Source organism: Lithohypha guttulata (genome assembly GCF_036872675.1).
Source record: "Lithohypha guttulata strain CCFEE 5908 chromosome Unknown scaffold_7, whole genome shotgun sequence".
Lineage (NCBI taxonomy): Eukaryota > Fungi > Ascomycota > Eurotiomycetes > Chaetothyriales > Trichomeriaceae > Lithohypha > Lithohypha guttulata.
Genome location: NW_027042756.1, coordinates 507,508 through 521,428, shown reverse-complemented (window position 1 = coordinate 521,428; position 13,921 = coordinate 507,508). Strand labels below are relative to the sequence as shown.

The 13,921-nt window shown below is 49.7% G+C and overlaps 5 protein-coding genes across 5 annotated transcripts; 2 read left to right on the top strand and 3 right to left on the bottom strand.

Annotated features, from left to right (window-relative positions):
* Positions 1 to 355: 355 nt before the first annotated feature.
* Positions 356 to 1,130, bottom strand: LTR64_008034 (uncharacterized protein; the record flags this gene model as incomplete). The annotated part of the gene is made up of 2 exons (XM_064902350.1): positions 356 to 776; positions 823 to 1,130. 2 exons carry the CDS (start codon positions 1,128 to 1,130, stop codon positions 356 to 358), a joined length of 729 nt encoding a protein of 242 aa, XP_064751324.1.
* A 284-nt stretch (positions 1,131 to 1,414) lies between these two features.
* Positions 1,415 to 4,475, top strand: LTR64_008033 (uncharacterized protein; the record flags this gene model as incomplete). Its single annotated transcript, XM_064902349.1, has 2 exons — positions 1,415 to 1,469; positions 1,900 to 4,475. 2 exons carry the CDS (start codon positions 1,415 to 1,417, stop codon positions 4,473 to 4,475), a joined length of 2,631 nt encoding a protein of 876 aa, XP_064751323.1.
* A 697-nt stretch (positions 4,476 to 5,172) lies between these two features.
* TPO5 (polyamine transporter tpo5) lies at positions 5,173 to 7,167 on the top strand (the record flags this gene model as incomplete). Its single annotated transcript, XM_064902348.1, has 5 exons — positions 5,173 to 5,301; positions 5,352 to 5,515; positions 5,588 to 5,774; positions 5,891 to 6,308; positions 6,368 to 7,167. The coding sequence occupies 5 exons, from the start codon at positions 5,173 to 5,175 to the stop codon at positions 7,165 to 7,167; spliced, it is 1,698 nt and encodes a 565-aa protein (XP_064751322.1).
* Positions 7,168 to 7,655: 488 nt separating this feature from the next.
* LTR64_008031 (uncharacterized protein) lies at positions 7,656 to 9,296 on the bottom strand (the record flags this gene model as incomplete). Its single annotated transcript, XM_064902347.1, has 3 exons — positions 7,656 to 8,021; positions 8,050 to 9,199; positions 9,262 to 9,296. 3 exons carry the CDS (start codon positions 9,294 to 9,296, stop codon positions 7,656 to 7,658), a joined length of 1,551 nt encoding a protein of 516 aa, XP_064751321.1.
* A 914-nt stretch (positions 9,297 to 10,210) lies between these two features.
* On the bottom strand, positions 10,211 to 12,021 carry LTR64_008030 (uncharacterized protein; the record flags this gene model as incomplete). The annotated part of the gene is made up of 3 exons (XM_064902346.1): positions 10,211 to 10,549; positions 10,597 to 11,639; positions 11,691 to 12,021. The coding sequence occupies 3 exons, from the start codon at positions 12,019 to 12,021 to the stop codon at positions 10,211 to 10,213; spliced, it is 1,713 nt and encodes a 570-aa protein (XP_064751320.1).
* Between the last annotated feature and the right edge of the window lie 1,900 nt (positions 12,022 to 13,921).

Below are 13,921 nucleotides of genomic sequence, written 5' to 3'. Positions count from 1 at the left end.
TCTCTATATTGACGATTGACAACATCGTCAGGGACATCAAGCCCAAGGCCATTGCTCCGGCTCTCGGATAACGAGCTGCGGGACGATACAAGCAACGAGTGTGGAGTATGTATGTCGCAATGCACAGCGAACTAGGTCGATGATGCTGGTTGCTTGCAAGACGACGAGCGCCACGATAATCGAACATAATGACCGCTGGATCAATGTATTTAACAACAAACAACGGCTAATACAATACATGATTCGCTGTCCACATCACATATACGTACATATCCGACCAAGAGAGAGAAAAGCCAAGGCATTTCAGAGCGCTGATTCGATAGGCTTGAGCCAATGTGTGGTAATACCGTCTCGATCAAGTGTTGGTACCCATCATCGCAAATTCAGCGCCTCTCTTGATTGAATTCTTCCAGCTCTTCTTCTTGTTCTTGTCAGCCTCCAGCTTGGCTCTGGCTTCACTAATGATCTGTTCACTGGTCTTGCCATCAGCCATAAAACTGGAACTTCTTTCTGCAACATGAGGCCGGCCTGATTCGGGCTTCAGTTCTTGAGTTGACGGACCGTCATAGTCCCGACTGTACTGTGGCAGGAGCTCTTCATGATGTTCATCGTAAACTGGCAAAGCAGCTTTGCCTCGTGTCCATAGATCTGCTTTTGTTTCAGGATCACCCAATCGCCAAAGTTCAACGTCTTCAGGCAGTAGCAGACAGTCCTCAGCGGGTGCCAAGGTACCTCTATAACGTCCTTCCTTGTCTTTGGCGTAATGCTTGCGCCATCTATCTGAGGTCAGCCTGGTCAAAACCTGTTCGCGACAAAACTCACGTGTCATAGGGTATCTTCCTGAAGACGAAAGGAGGCATATCGTTCGCCTTCTTGCGCTGTGTTGTGAAGCCAAGCTTGCGCGTCCATCTCTTCGCACTGGTAGCCTCCTCCTCACTGATCTTCTCGTTGTGTACCCAATTGACTCTCTCGTCCCAGTCAAAGGCTGTGGCAGCCGCGATGCCTGTTGGAGGCGCGACATCTGTTGGCAGCCTCGGTGGTAAGACTGCTACAGTGACGACGTCCGTCTCAGGTGCTGAGGAGACAGACTGCGTGCGCTGTGCATTGCTCGTGATGGACTGCTTGCGCATGTTGATGATGTGCTTTTGAGTTATCGATATACTGTTGGCTGTTGGTTCAATAGAGGACCCGAGTACAGCTTTATATATCAGCACTCTATGACGATGTCTATTAGTACTTCTGTAGAGAAAGACAGAGCTGTCTAATATTAGCAAAGGCTGTGAAGAGCGAGACCTTCATTGCCGCATTGTCGCAATCATTATGGCCCATTTCATGACGAGCTTAAGTGACGATCATGAGGCGCTTGCACTGTCTAAGACCTCTGCCATTGGCGCGTGACTAGTAACGAGCCGTAATGTCGATCATCAAAGATCTGGGGAAGGTGAAAAGCTTGAGTGTAATTGCGACAAGTAAGCGCGTCTCTCTATATGGCAATATTCTGGAAAAAAAGTGCAGTTGATCGTTACGAATACGGTGACGTTGCCTCCCACGACAGCGACCGTATTGGTAGAGCATAAAGTCGACCAATTGTGCCGTGTTGCTAGAGATGTTGTGCGTCAGTGAGGAGAGGAGTATCAGAATTCAGGTCAACGAAGCCGAACTGCGCCGGCCATACATCGGCAATTTTTCACGTGATCAATGTCCAGGCACGCTAGCAGCAATCAAGGTGGCCGTGTAACCCTATGCCCTAAACATCCTCCTATTTACCTTTTCTACAACCTGGAGCTTCACAACGCGTCTTGTACCACATAATGCTGTTTCCACTTGCAGGACACTTGAGACCGAGGCCAGTGTTTACAAACATTAATGTTATATGAGTCTAGCGCAATATCGTTCTAGGTCATTTCCAGAATACACAGAGTAGAATGGGCAGATCAGTGCGACGAAGGAGCGCGCCTTTGTCACCCACAAAGAGCCGAGAAACAACCACCTCTCCACACCAAACCCGCCAATCGAGTCGGATCTCAAGCCGCGAGCCTCGGAACGTACATCGAGCCCAGCATGACCAATATCAAGGCATCCTTGAACCAGTGGTTGAAGATGCGGATACAATCCTCGTCGTACCGAGCAAGCCTGTGCTTGATGCTGGTAGCGAACACCTCAGTGACGTCGACAAGGACAGCGTAGCGAGTGATATCGCGCTTTGCGACAGCGATGTCAGTGATGACCTGGAAAGAGAGCCCATCCTTGAAAGTCTTGAGGAAATCGGTGAGGATGTATCGAAACTCATGAAACACTTCCATTCAGCCGCGGTCGATCAAGTCATCAGCGAAGCACAAGACGTCACGACAGACCGCAGCCGTGCGATCAATAGGTTTGCACGCAAGCTCGATATCGATCTGGAAGTATGCGGCCGAGAACATAGAAAATTCCTGCAAGTGGAACGTCTTTTGAGAGTCTTGGATGATCATACTAGTGTTCTTGAGGCACGAGAGATATTGACTAGAGCCAACCTTGCCATATTTGTCTCTAAAATTGTCGACGCAGGAGTCTATGCACCGGAATCCGAAGCGCGTTCTTTATTGCAATACCTTGGTTATAGTCTGTCAAAGCTCTTTCCGCATTCATTCGTTACCATCGACGAAGGCAAGAACTTCTGGAGTGACACAATCAGGCTTGGCGTCTCGATACTGACGCAATGCTTCATTATCATTGCAGAATCCGCGAGGGATGCAAGCGATATTGACCCTGAAGAGATCCTCGACGCATTGTTCGATGATTCGGAAGACGGTTCCAATGGCTTTCCGTTACTACAGAATGTCCGCTTAAATAGAGTGAAAGAGAAGCGACTGAGTGAAATCAGAAGATATGTTACAGGTTCCGAACGAGTACACATTGATCTTCCTGGACTTCGAAAGAAGTATGAATGGAGGTCCTTTGTAGCGATGGCAGTGCGATGGGCTGTGGCTCGAGACGAGCAGCTCGCCCGACGCATAGCAGAAAGAGGAGTTGCGGACCCGAATATCAGAATTCGTGAAGGTAGCGAGGAAATATCTGTCATGGCTGTACAGGATAATGAGGATCAGCGTAAGGGCAAGTCTAAGGAGGACATCGCGCTGGAAGTATCTAGTGCTTACAACAGAGAAGTGGATAGAAGACTTGAGGACACGGAGGAGGAGTCGGTCTACGAGCCAGAGACACAGCGGCTATCTCCAGGACACACGATCAACACTCAAGGCCCTCATCCTGCGAGCGTAGAACGGTACCGACTTGCAGCACAAACTCTTTTAAACTCTCCTGGGAAACAATTTCAACATCGAAGCGCAATTTCTGAGTCACCACAACCACAGTTAGGGGATCAAGACGACATGGTGTTTTCCGTAAAAGACGACAATGAGATCGACCTTCCTGATGCAACAAGCGAGCATTCTGTCGAGCCTGAATCTCTAGTCCAGTCGACAAGAGCAGTGTCTGTGCCCAGGCCAGAATCACAAGCACGAAACGAGGTTCCTCGAGTTGTGGCGCCTCAAAAGAACGCGGCTGACTGGATAGATAATCCTTCGCCAGAAGTCCGTGAAGTCCTTGCTGAGAAACACAGACAGGAACAAATCGGCCAAAAAGGAAAAGAGCTCGGAGCACAGAAACCGGGCTTTCTCCATCGCCAGCTGGATGCTGTGCGAGAAAGATTTGACCAAGACACTCAGGCACAGAACCACAACAAGAAACATCCTGTCGTCGAAGATGATGAGAGTGATGCTGGGTACGAGTCGGACTCTAGACCAGCGAAGAGACCTCGCAGTGCCACCAGCAAAGTGCCTGCTGCTAGAGCACCATCTCCTGCACAACGCGACAGTCCTGGGTATGCTGGAATGGTCTCCCCATCGCCAGAGCCGGAAGTGCAACAATCGCGCAAGCCTGGCGCCTCGGATAAGCCCTCAGGACGCCAGCACCATCATAGAGAGCCGCAGGGTCAACCTGGACCTTCTTCTGCGCCACAAATTCAACACACCGGTCGCACTGCCTCGTCAGCACATTTTCAAGACGATGCTATACCTAGCACTGCCCCTCCAACTTCGTCCTTCCCAAACTTCAACGAGATCTCATCGACTGCTCGAGAGAATATGCAGGATATACGGCGGATACAAGAGGCTGATACAGGCATGAGGATACAGACACGCAAGGCGACCGTACGCTGGACGGATGCAGAGAACGAACGGCTGATGGAGCTTATGGCGAATTTTTCTTGTCAGTGGGCGACTATCATGGCGGCCGATGCTGACATGCCAACGCCAATGCTGCAAGGAAGAAACCAAGTTGCGTTGAAGGATAGAGCGAGAAACATGCTGATGACTATGTTGAGGGCTGAAGAGTTACCTCCTCCTTTTATGCTTGGGGTAACACTCAAGAAGGCTGAGGTGCAGAAGCTGATGGCTGAGAAGATTCCCGTGCCAGATCGCTATCGGCTAAAGAATTGAGATGGCGGCTCTCCGAGAAATGACGCTTGAACCAGAACCAGGCTTTCAATGTGAGATGCAAGCCCGAACGACTATTTGAAGTCCTTCTCATATGTTTGGGGTAGACCCTTGTTGTATAGCATGAGAACGGACGTGGTCCTCATCCACGTGTATATAATACAGGTTCCTACGTATGCTCGTACAAGAAATCTCCTGAAGATACGCACTACAGTATTTTGTCGTTACTCATGTGTCAGCGTCTTTCAGGGATGCTCGAAATACAGGTTGGTGTGCTAGGACTGAACAATAATCCACACACGACTCGGAGCACAAGCAGCTCGATTTAGCGAGTCCACCCTACGGTGGAGCTTTGAGTTCTAGGGCTTGTTCGGCAGGCACGTTCTCGTGTCAATTTCCTTTTCTACTCGTGAGGCACACCAGTCGTGGAACCGTTCAATGCTGTCTGGAGCTTGCGAAGAGAAGCAAGCACAATCTTCACGTTAAGCAACAAGTCGCTCCTGCACGATGTCGCCGCTAAACATGCACACCCATGTCCTGGGGTTCAACACCGATGCCACCATCTGCACTGCTCGATGTGTTCTATCGTTGATCAAATTTTCAAGTATATCGCTTCAGGTTTTATCATTGTATACCTAGAGATATTTCTGCTTTTTGTGCTGTTATATTGTTTGAGCCGGATACTAAGGAAAACATCATCATGGACGATAAGAACTTTCAGATGGGTATTCGTGAACGAGCTGTCACGGCAGCCGTTGTGGACGATGCAGATCTCGACATCAGGAACAGCAACGATGTTGCCGATATGGCCAGATTGGGCAAGAAGCAGGTTGGTACCATTCTTTGAGAACTATACCTCCTTCAAGAGCGTCATGGCAGCAATTAGGCGATATGGCTTATGGATGTGCTGTCGTTGAAAGAGCTCTTGACGACACCCAGAAGATCCATCATGCCACAGACAGGCACGACCTGACAATGCTGATTGATTATCGACAGGTCTTCAAGAGAAACTTCAACTATCTATCTGTCTTTGGCTGGATCAGGTAAGAGGCAAACTCGACTTCTCACTGATCAGCTTCAGTCGTCGTTTAATTGTCTAACGTTTTCCCGATCAGTATCTACATGGCCACATGGGAGTTCGTCCTCGTATCTCTCGCCATTGGCCTCTCGAACGGTGGCTTCGCTGGCCTGTTCTGGACCTTCATTGGCACCGTCATATGCTATAGCAGCGTTGTCCTCAGCTTAGCTGAGATGGCCTCTATGGCCCCAACCGCCGGTGGCCAGTACCATTGGACTAGTGAGGTAAGTGCTTCATGCTGCTTGACCAAGAAGTGTCGAAAGGAATTTGACATCGTGTGTTCGAGATTAAGTCGGCAAACAGATGCAGTCGAAGAAAATAGCTAATTATTGTTCTACAGTTCGCACCACCTAGTTGCCAGAAGTTCTTGAGCTACTGTGCTGGCTGGATGAGCACATTGGGCTGGTTCGCGAGTACGGCGAGCTCAGTTTTTGTCTGCACAACTTTAATTCAATCGCTTGTGGGAGTCAGGGACGAGCAGTATGCATTCTCAAATTGGCAATATACTCTCCTCATGCTAGCTTTCCTTGCCGTCACCATCCTTTTCAACACTTTAGGTTCGGGATCACTTCCTCTGATTGAGACAATCTCGCTCTTTGGACATGTGGGAGGCTTTTTCGTCACCATTATCCCAATCTGGATTATGGCACCCAAGAATTCTGCAAGTGATGTCTTCACAAGCTTCTCCAGCACTAGTGGATGGAACCTTGGTGCTGCTTGTCTTGTGACCCAGGTGTCTATACTGTACTGCAATTTGGGTAGGTCTACCATACGAATACTTACGAACGCTTTTGGGCAAAGCTAACATGGTTCCTAGGCTCAGACTCGATCGTCCACATTGCCGAAGAGGTCAACAACGCTAGCGTCACAGTACCACGCGTCATGTGGTGGTCATACGTTCTGAACGCCACCCTCGGCTTCGTTGCACTCATCACCATGCTGTTCTGTATCGGCAGTCTCGACGACGCTATCAACTCGGAGTCGCCCTACCTGCAGCTCTTCCTAAACACTGGCTCTCACGCCGTAGCTTACGTCCTGCTCATATTACTCTTCCTCCTCATTTACTCCGGCAACATTACCTGCCTCGCCACAGCAAGCAGAGAAGTATTCGCCTTCTCACGAGACAAAGGCTTTCCCTTCTCTCACCTCTGGAGCAAGATGAACAAGAAGCGCCATGTCCCAGATAACGCAGTATACATCACATCCATCGTCTCAGGCATAATCTGCCTCATCAACCTCGGAAGCACAATTGGCTTCAATATTGTTGTCTCCCTGAACCTGCTCGCCTTAATGAGCACCTACAGCCTGTCAATCGGCTGCATCACATTGAAGAGGCTTCGAGGCGAGCCACTGCCACCAGCACGATGGAGTCTAGGTCGCTATGGTCTACCAATCAATGTCTTTGGTTTCTTTTACTCGTTGTTCGCTGTGGTATTGAGCTGCTTTCCGGCCTATGTGCCGACGGACACCAGCTCGGCGAATTGGGCGCCTGCCGTTTGGGGCGCTGTGGCTATCTTGAGTGTTGTGACGTACTTTTTGCATGGGCGGAAACATTACACGCCACCTGTTGTGTTTGTGGAGGGCAAGCGAGTTGGCGGATTACAAGGGACAGAGTAGGAGGCGCAAGAGTTTTGAGTAGTGTTACTGGGTAGACCTTCATGTGAGAGGATGTAGAGATTGGAATCATCTATCTTGAAACTTTGAAACTGCCCGGGATTGTGCGCTGAGGTACTTGGAACACGGTCCTAGAAGGCAATGTCCCATTACTCACATCGAATCGGTACTAAGCGAAGCCCACCTTCTCTTTGCCGGACTTCTCGCTCGACTCACAGTACCCGACCCTCCACTACTCGAGCCGTTCCACATAGCACTCTCACCAGAACCAGCTCTAATTGCAAGATTTGCGTTACCAACACCCCACAACCCAGCATTTGCAACTGTACTAGCCCTGCTTCTACCAGGAGAGCTGAGTTTGCTTTCAGGAAGTATCCCATCATGCTCACTTCCTGGCGTGGTTGGTCGTGATTTCGGACTCATGGGTGTATCTTCTTCGATTGTCTCTTTGGAGAGGGGAGTGATAGAAGGGCTTCCCCAGAGGCCGGTGTTTATGGCTGGTCTCGTGGAATCGCCGGTTCGTCCGCGTGAAGATACAGTTCGTGAGGGATTGGAAGAGGTATTCGAGCGCCAAGCCAGTGGATCTCCAATAGAGAAACCATCGAGGTTGTCGCTGCCAGTACCTTTGCGAGCTGCAACAGCAGGACTCGGTCGAAAACGTGGCGAATTGAGGCCGAGTGGATTGGATCCGTAGCGTAAGTGGTCTGTTGAGGCAATAATGCGCATTTCAAAGTCGTCGGCGAGGCCGAGGTCGAGCGACCCGCGACGAGAATTTCGTCTTGACTCTCGATCGTAGCCGAGTGGTGAATGGCTAGTTCCTGCCAGTGAGGGTAGTCGATGTAGGACAGGCCGCCGAACTGCTAAGGTCAAAGAAGCCACACCTACATCGTGCAAGGCAGGAGCTCCCGTGACCAGTCTGATAAGTGCATTTGCACCAGCTTGATGAGTGACAAGTACAAGGATTACGTCGTCTCCAATATTGTCTTGGTCCTCTTCTCCACCATGAGCCTGATAGTCGTCCTGGTAGTAAACAAGCATTTTTTGAAGACCCACTCGAAATCTCACGTGCATAGCGCTCCATTCTTCTGGATAGGTACCAGCATCACCCCAGCCCATGGCGATGCTATCCCAATTCAAATCAGAACTCACACAGGCGTCTCGAGCATGGGCGACATAACCTGCGGGGATAGAGTCTTGTGGTGCCAATGCGTACTGCGGCACAGGTGGGCTGTACACCACTGAAGTCCTGGCTCGTTGTCGTAGCTTTTGACCTAACTGACTTCTGAGACTGCCTTTCTCGAAATTGAAGGATATGGTACGGTTCCGATGAGGAAGTGCATGACCAGCGGCAGCCATGGCACGCAGACCTCCCTTCTCTTGCAGCGTTTGCTTGAGTTCGTTCTCCTTATCGGCGTCATCAGGATCAGGTGTTTCGGGGATAGGTAGAAAAGCCGACAAATCTGCACCTCTGATCTCTTCTATAGGTCGGGTCAGTGTCTCCTTTGCTCTTTCCACAATCTTCTCGCTTGGAGGAGGAGGACCGTCCTCTTCGAAATAGCCTGTCGACAACCATTCACTCAGCCAGGGGTCGACCTTGAGGGCAATCTTGTCCTTCTCTATATTTCCTTGGAATGTGTTTGCGGGCATGCTGTGAACCCCGTTGCCATTTGAGGTCGCAGGAACAGACTCAGGCTTATTCGTTGCAGTGTTGGCCGTCTGGTGAGGGTTTAATACGGGGCGTACATGTTCGGGCTGAGGATATTTGAGACCTGCCGCAATGGCGATCGAAGTTTGAATACATCGTTTGTAGGGAGAAGTATGTATGATGATCCTTCTCTTCTTCTTGGGACGCTCCACAGACACTCCGTCTTCTTCCCACGATAGATCATCCGGAGATATCTGGTTGGCGATCAGCTGAAGCTCTTTGTCTATCCTCGCACCAAGTGTCTGGCACTGGATCCAGCCACCATAAGTCAAAGGTGAGTCCCATGGGAAATCTGCGGTGGCTCTCCATGAAGTGTCTGCTTGGTCTAATCTGAGTCCATGCCTAGTCTGATCAGCTGCCGTTGATCCCACACCGTGGATTCATCCGCTTACCTCACGATGATGATCGCTGCAGGCTGCTTACCCATGGTATTGCAACACGTCACTTCGGTGGTTAGTTGGTCCGAGGCCTAGTCCTGCTCGTGTGGATAGACTGGTTCAAATGCGCCTCAGGATGTGAGTAACTTCGTGGAGCAGCAACCTAACACGCTACGACATTTTCGAAGAGTCTGACAAGAACAAACGCACAAGTCAGCATCACCAGAAGCGTAGACCAGCCCCGTTCGAGTGTGTCAACAGACACATAGATACCATGGTGAAAAGCGGTTCGCTGACGCTGGAGCGCATACCGCAAAATCGAGGCATTGCAAAAGCCCAAGGTTCAACAAAGTCACGTTCGAGTATTACCGACCGTGATTGAATCTTCAGCTCGCGTTCGTAAGAACACCGAATTTCGTCATCCTCCGCGATGGACCGGCAATGTAGAAGCCGGTAGACCACATTCAAAAAGTGGCCGCTCGAACAGGTGTTTGAGCAATCGAGAGCGGACTTCAATTATAAGACACCAGCAACTGGTATCTTGAATAATTATGTGTTGATGAATCTTTTGATCTGCAGTCCGGCACATTGCGCAGCTGGAAGAGTTTCATTGTATGCTGTACGGCTTGATTCTGTCTCAGGTCGTGTGTAGGTGGAAGGACGTTGTACTTGTGTGTTGCTGAGACTGAGCCCGCAGAGAGGTAGAAATGCGTGCAACTTGACTTCTTTCGAAATTCGGGTGCCAGTCATTGCATGGCTGACTAGCCGTACATTTCGTTTACCGTAGCTGTGTTGAGATTGTAGACACGGCTGAAAATACCCGCAGCAGAGCATCGCAAGACTCTACGTTGAATAAAAAGAAAGGGAAAGACCATTGAACTTGAACCATACTATGGAATGCAGGTATTGACGCTTGCTCCTTCCGCACAACCGAAGTGACACACTACACCTATTTCATGTACATTTACAGCTTCGCCTTAGGACTGTCGTCTCTGATGACCAAGCCTCTGTTTCCATTCTTGGCCATATCCCTGAGCACTCTTCGCAGTATCTTGCCAGAGGCACTCTTTGGGATTTCATCCACAATCTCAATCTCTTTGACCCATTTATGCCGTACCTTCTTCGCCTGGACATGTTTGAACAGCTTCTTGGCTGACTCCTCAGGATTGCTTCTCTTCTCCTTCTGAAGTACAATGTATGCCTTAGGTCTCTCACCGGCATATTCATCTGGAATGCCTAGTGCTGCTACATCCTCAACATCTGGATGACCGAGTAGTAAGTCCTCCAGCTCGGCAGGAGCGACCTGTGTACGTTAGCGTGGTCACTACAACACCTCCATAGTCTGCTTACCTGCTCGCCCTTGACCTTGATGAGCTCCTTTGCACGATCTACGATCGAGATTAATCCCTCCTCGTCTATCTTACCAATGTCTCCGGTGTGCAAGAAGCCGTCCTTATCAAATGTCTCGCTGGTTGCCTTTTCATTGTTGAGATATCCCATCACGATTTGTGGACCTCTTGCACAGATTTCGCCAGGCTCGCCAATGTCGCACTCCTTGCCAGTCTCCGGATCAAGGATTTTCACCTCTGTAGATGCCACTACCGTTCCTACTCTGAAGGCATACTTATAGTCGTACTTGGAAGGTGGATGAGCTGTGATACACGAGCATGACTCGGTCATCCCGTAACCCTGCTTGAATCCACTACCATCCCCCTTTGCTGTCTGTGGGAAAGTCTGCTGCAGCAATTCTAGGATTTCGGCAGATAGAGGTGCAGCACCAGACGAGAAGCGCTTCAGGCTGCTGAGATCATATTTCTTGAGTATCTCTTTCTCACGCACCATTCTAATCAGAATAGGCGGCACTAATAGCATCTCCTCCAATTTATAATCCTGCACTGTCTGGTACATCGAATCCATCGTAAAACTGGGTAGCATATAGACATTGGCGTTGAGTAGCACAGGCAGATGTAGCTGGTGTACCAGACCTGTGATGTGAAATAGCGGTAGCACGGCCAAGATACGGCGTAACGTCTCCGGCGTGATCTGCTCGACTTGCAAGCATTGAGCAATCACGTTGGAGTGCGCAATCATCACGGCTTTTGGTAGACCCGTCGTGCCGGACGAGAAGCTCAGAAAACCACAGACATCCTTGTTCTTCTTGCCAGCCGGTAGTTTGAACTGCGGAATCTGCTCATCGTCACCATATGCTTTGCCTTCGGACAGCAGCTCTGCCATGGTCTTGTAGCCTTCGAGTTGACCTTCGAGAAGGAAGATTCGTTCTTTAGGTATGCCTGCGTTCTTTGCTGCCGTGGCAGCGATTTCAATGCTCGATGGGACGGTGAACAATATCTTCGACTCGGCCTTCTGGAGAGCGTATGTCATTTCATCAATACCTGCACCAGGTGTTAGCAAGACTAGCACTCCCCAAACTCGACGAAGCTGACCATAAGCTGGACTCGCACCACTGACCACACCGCCAGCTCTCAGGGTCCCGAACATGGCAACAGGATACCAGACGGTATTTGGGCTGAACAGCGAGACTGTCTCTCCTTCCTGCAAGCCATAATTCTTCCTTAACACTGTCGATAGGTGTGTAGAATGAGTCTTGATATCAGCATATGAGAGATGCTCCTTGGTTACTGCATTGGTGAAACCCTTGACATCCTTAGCTGGAAACTTCGTCAATGGTGAATATTCCGAGTCAAACAGCCACGTCCATATCGGTAAATGCCAGGGCACACTGATATCCGGCTGCTGAGACTTGAAGATGGGCATGTTGAGGGCAGTTCGGTCACGCGACACAGATTAGTGAGAACCAAGGGCAGCACACACGCAACACCACACAATCTCAAGGATTACAGCATAGAATGCATTCATCCTCGAAGCAGTTTGAGCTATCAGAGCCATAGTCGACGATCCGTTTTGCATCCTCGGCTAACTCTTGATGCGCATTTGTGGTCGCGTCCCATGTCTGTAACGGGAAAAGCTGCAAGGTTTAAGCTTGCGAAGAGTTCACCAAAGAGCTGGATCGCAGCGATGCGGGGAAGTCACGTAGTTGAAGTGTGTGCCTGGTCGCCTTACCCACTCCTAACAGCTCACAACGAACTCTCTCTGCACAATCATCGTCAAAAGCAATTTGACGAGAACTACAATACCTCCATCGGATATCCAAACGCGAGTGTTCTGTCCCTGGCTTCCCACCCGAGAATTGAGCTGTTTGCAGACCGCGCAGCACGGGCCACAACGTGCTCTCCATACCGTGTTCGCTGACACAGCTTGTGAAAGAGATATGCCGGTCGTACTTTCCAAATCGTGCAATATCGCGGCACATATTTGTTGATTCCTCTTGGCTTTTCTCGACGAAGGCAGGTGAAAGTTTCATTCGTACATGCCATATCAAGGATGTCCCCCCGACTTGACAGTCACGATGATGGCCCTTCCCGGTTACCCTGTCTCGTGGCAGTCAACCTGGTTGCAAAACTGACGAAAGAAACTCGTGAACAACACCAGCTCGCATCACACCGTTCCTTCCTTCTTTGCTCGTGTTGTTTAGGACGTGTCAGACCTTCAAGCTCACGTTGTGCAGTATACTTTGGCCCCAGTCGACAAGATGGGTGTCCAGAACTGCTTCGGTGCGCTACTGATTGTGACCAAATTCCAGTTGTTTAGACTTTACCAATATCTAAAGGGTCTTGGTTCTAATTATGCTCCGGAGCTCTCTAGGGAAGCCTACAATTCTGCAGAAGCTATTGAAGCACCACGCCAAGGTTCTGCCAGTACAACTTCGAAAACACAATTGTCCCATCAGCCTAGGAGACCAAGTCCTCTCTGCCAGCACGTCGTTCAAGAACCAGACCAAGATATTGAGTTCATGAGCAAGTTGACCAGAGATTACCCGCTAGGCAAAGTACTACCAGCTCACGGGAACCTCTGTATAGCATTCAGTCTCGGTCGTGCGTGCAGGTCGCCAGCTCGGATCCGTATGCAGCTACAGGGAACTCATTGGCCTTGTCTCAAAGCATCAGAAAGAGAGATGTCGGAACAAGATACGATTCACAAATCAGTGCTGAGGCGGAGGAAAGCAGCATAGTAGACGACGACGAGGACACCATTACGTTGTTAGCGGCCGACCCAGCAACAACAAGCTCACACTTAGACGATGCTATCGAGGGAGACTTATTCGAGGTTGAAAAGATCATCAAAGTACGTGGCAGAGGTAGATCAAGGCGCTGGCTGGTGAGATGGCAAGGCTATGGACCTCAACACGATACTTGGGAGCCAGCTTCTCATCTGACAAATGTTTGGGACCTGGTTGAGAATTTCAACCGATCAAGCCCATGGTTTTAGGTTCACTGATTTCATGGTTGAGGAGCTATATCTCTTTTTGGCCTTGTCCAAAGGCCTACACTTCGCATAATACGTTGGAGGCTCAGTCAACACGAATGATGCTCATTTAGGTCGTACATAATCGTACTAATGGCTGTGGACATCCTAGCGTTTTACATATGCGAACATGGAGACCATACTCTTACACACACACAACATACATCGGCGGTACAATTGAGCTTAGCTCACCTTTGCCAGCTCCTGGTATATATGCTATATCCGCACATACTGCGATACAATGTCTATTTAGTCTGTTGCTGTACTAGATAGTCTGTTGAAGAAATGAGTC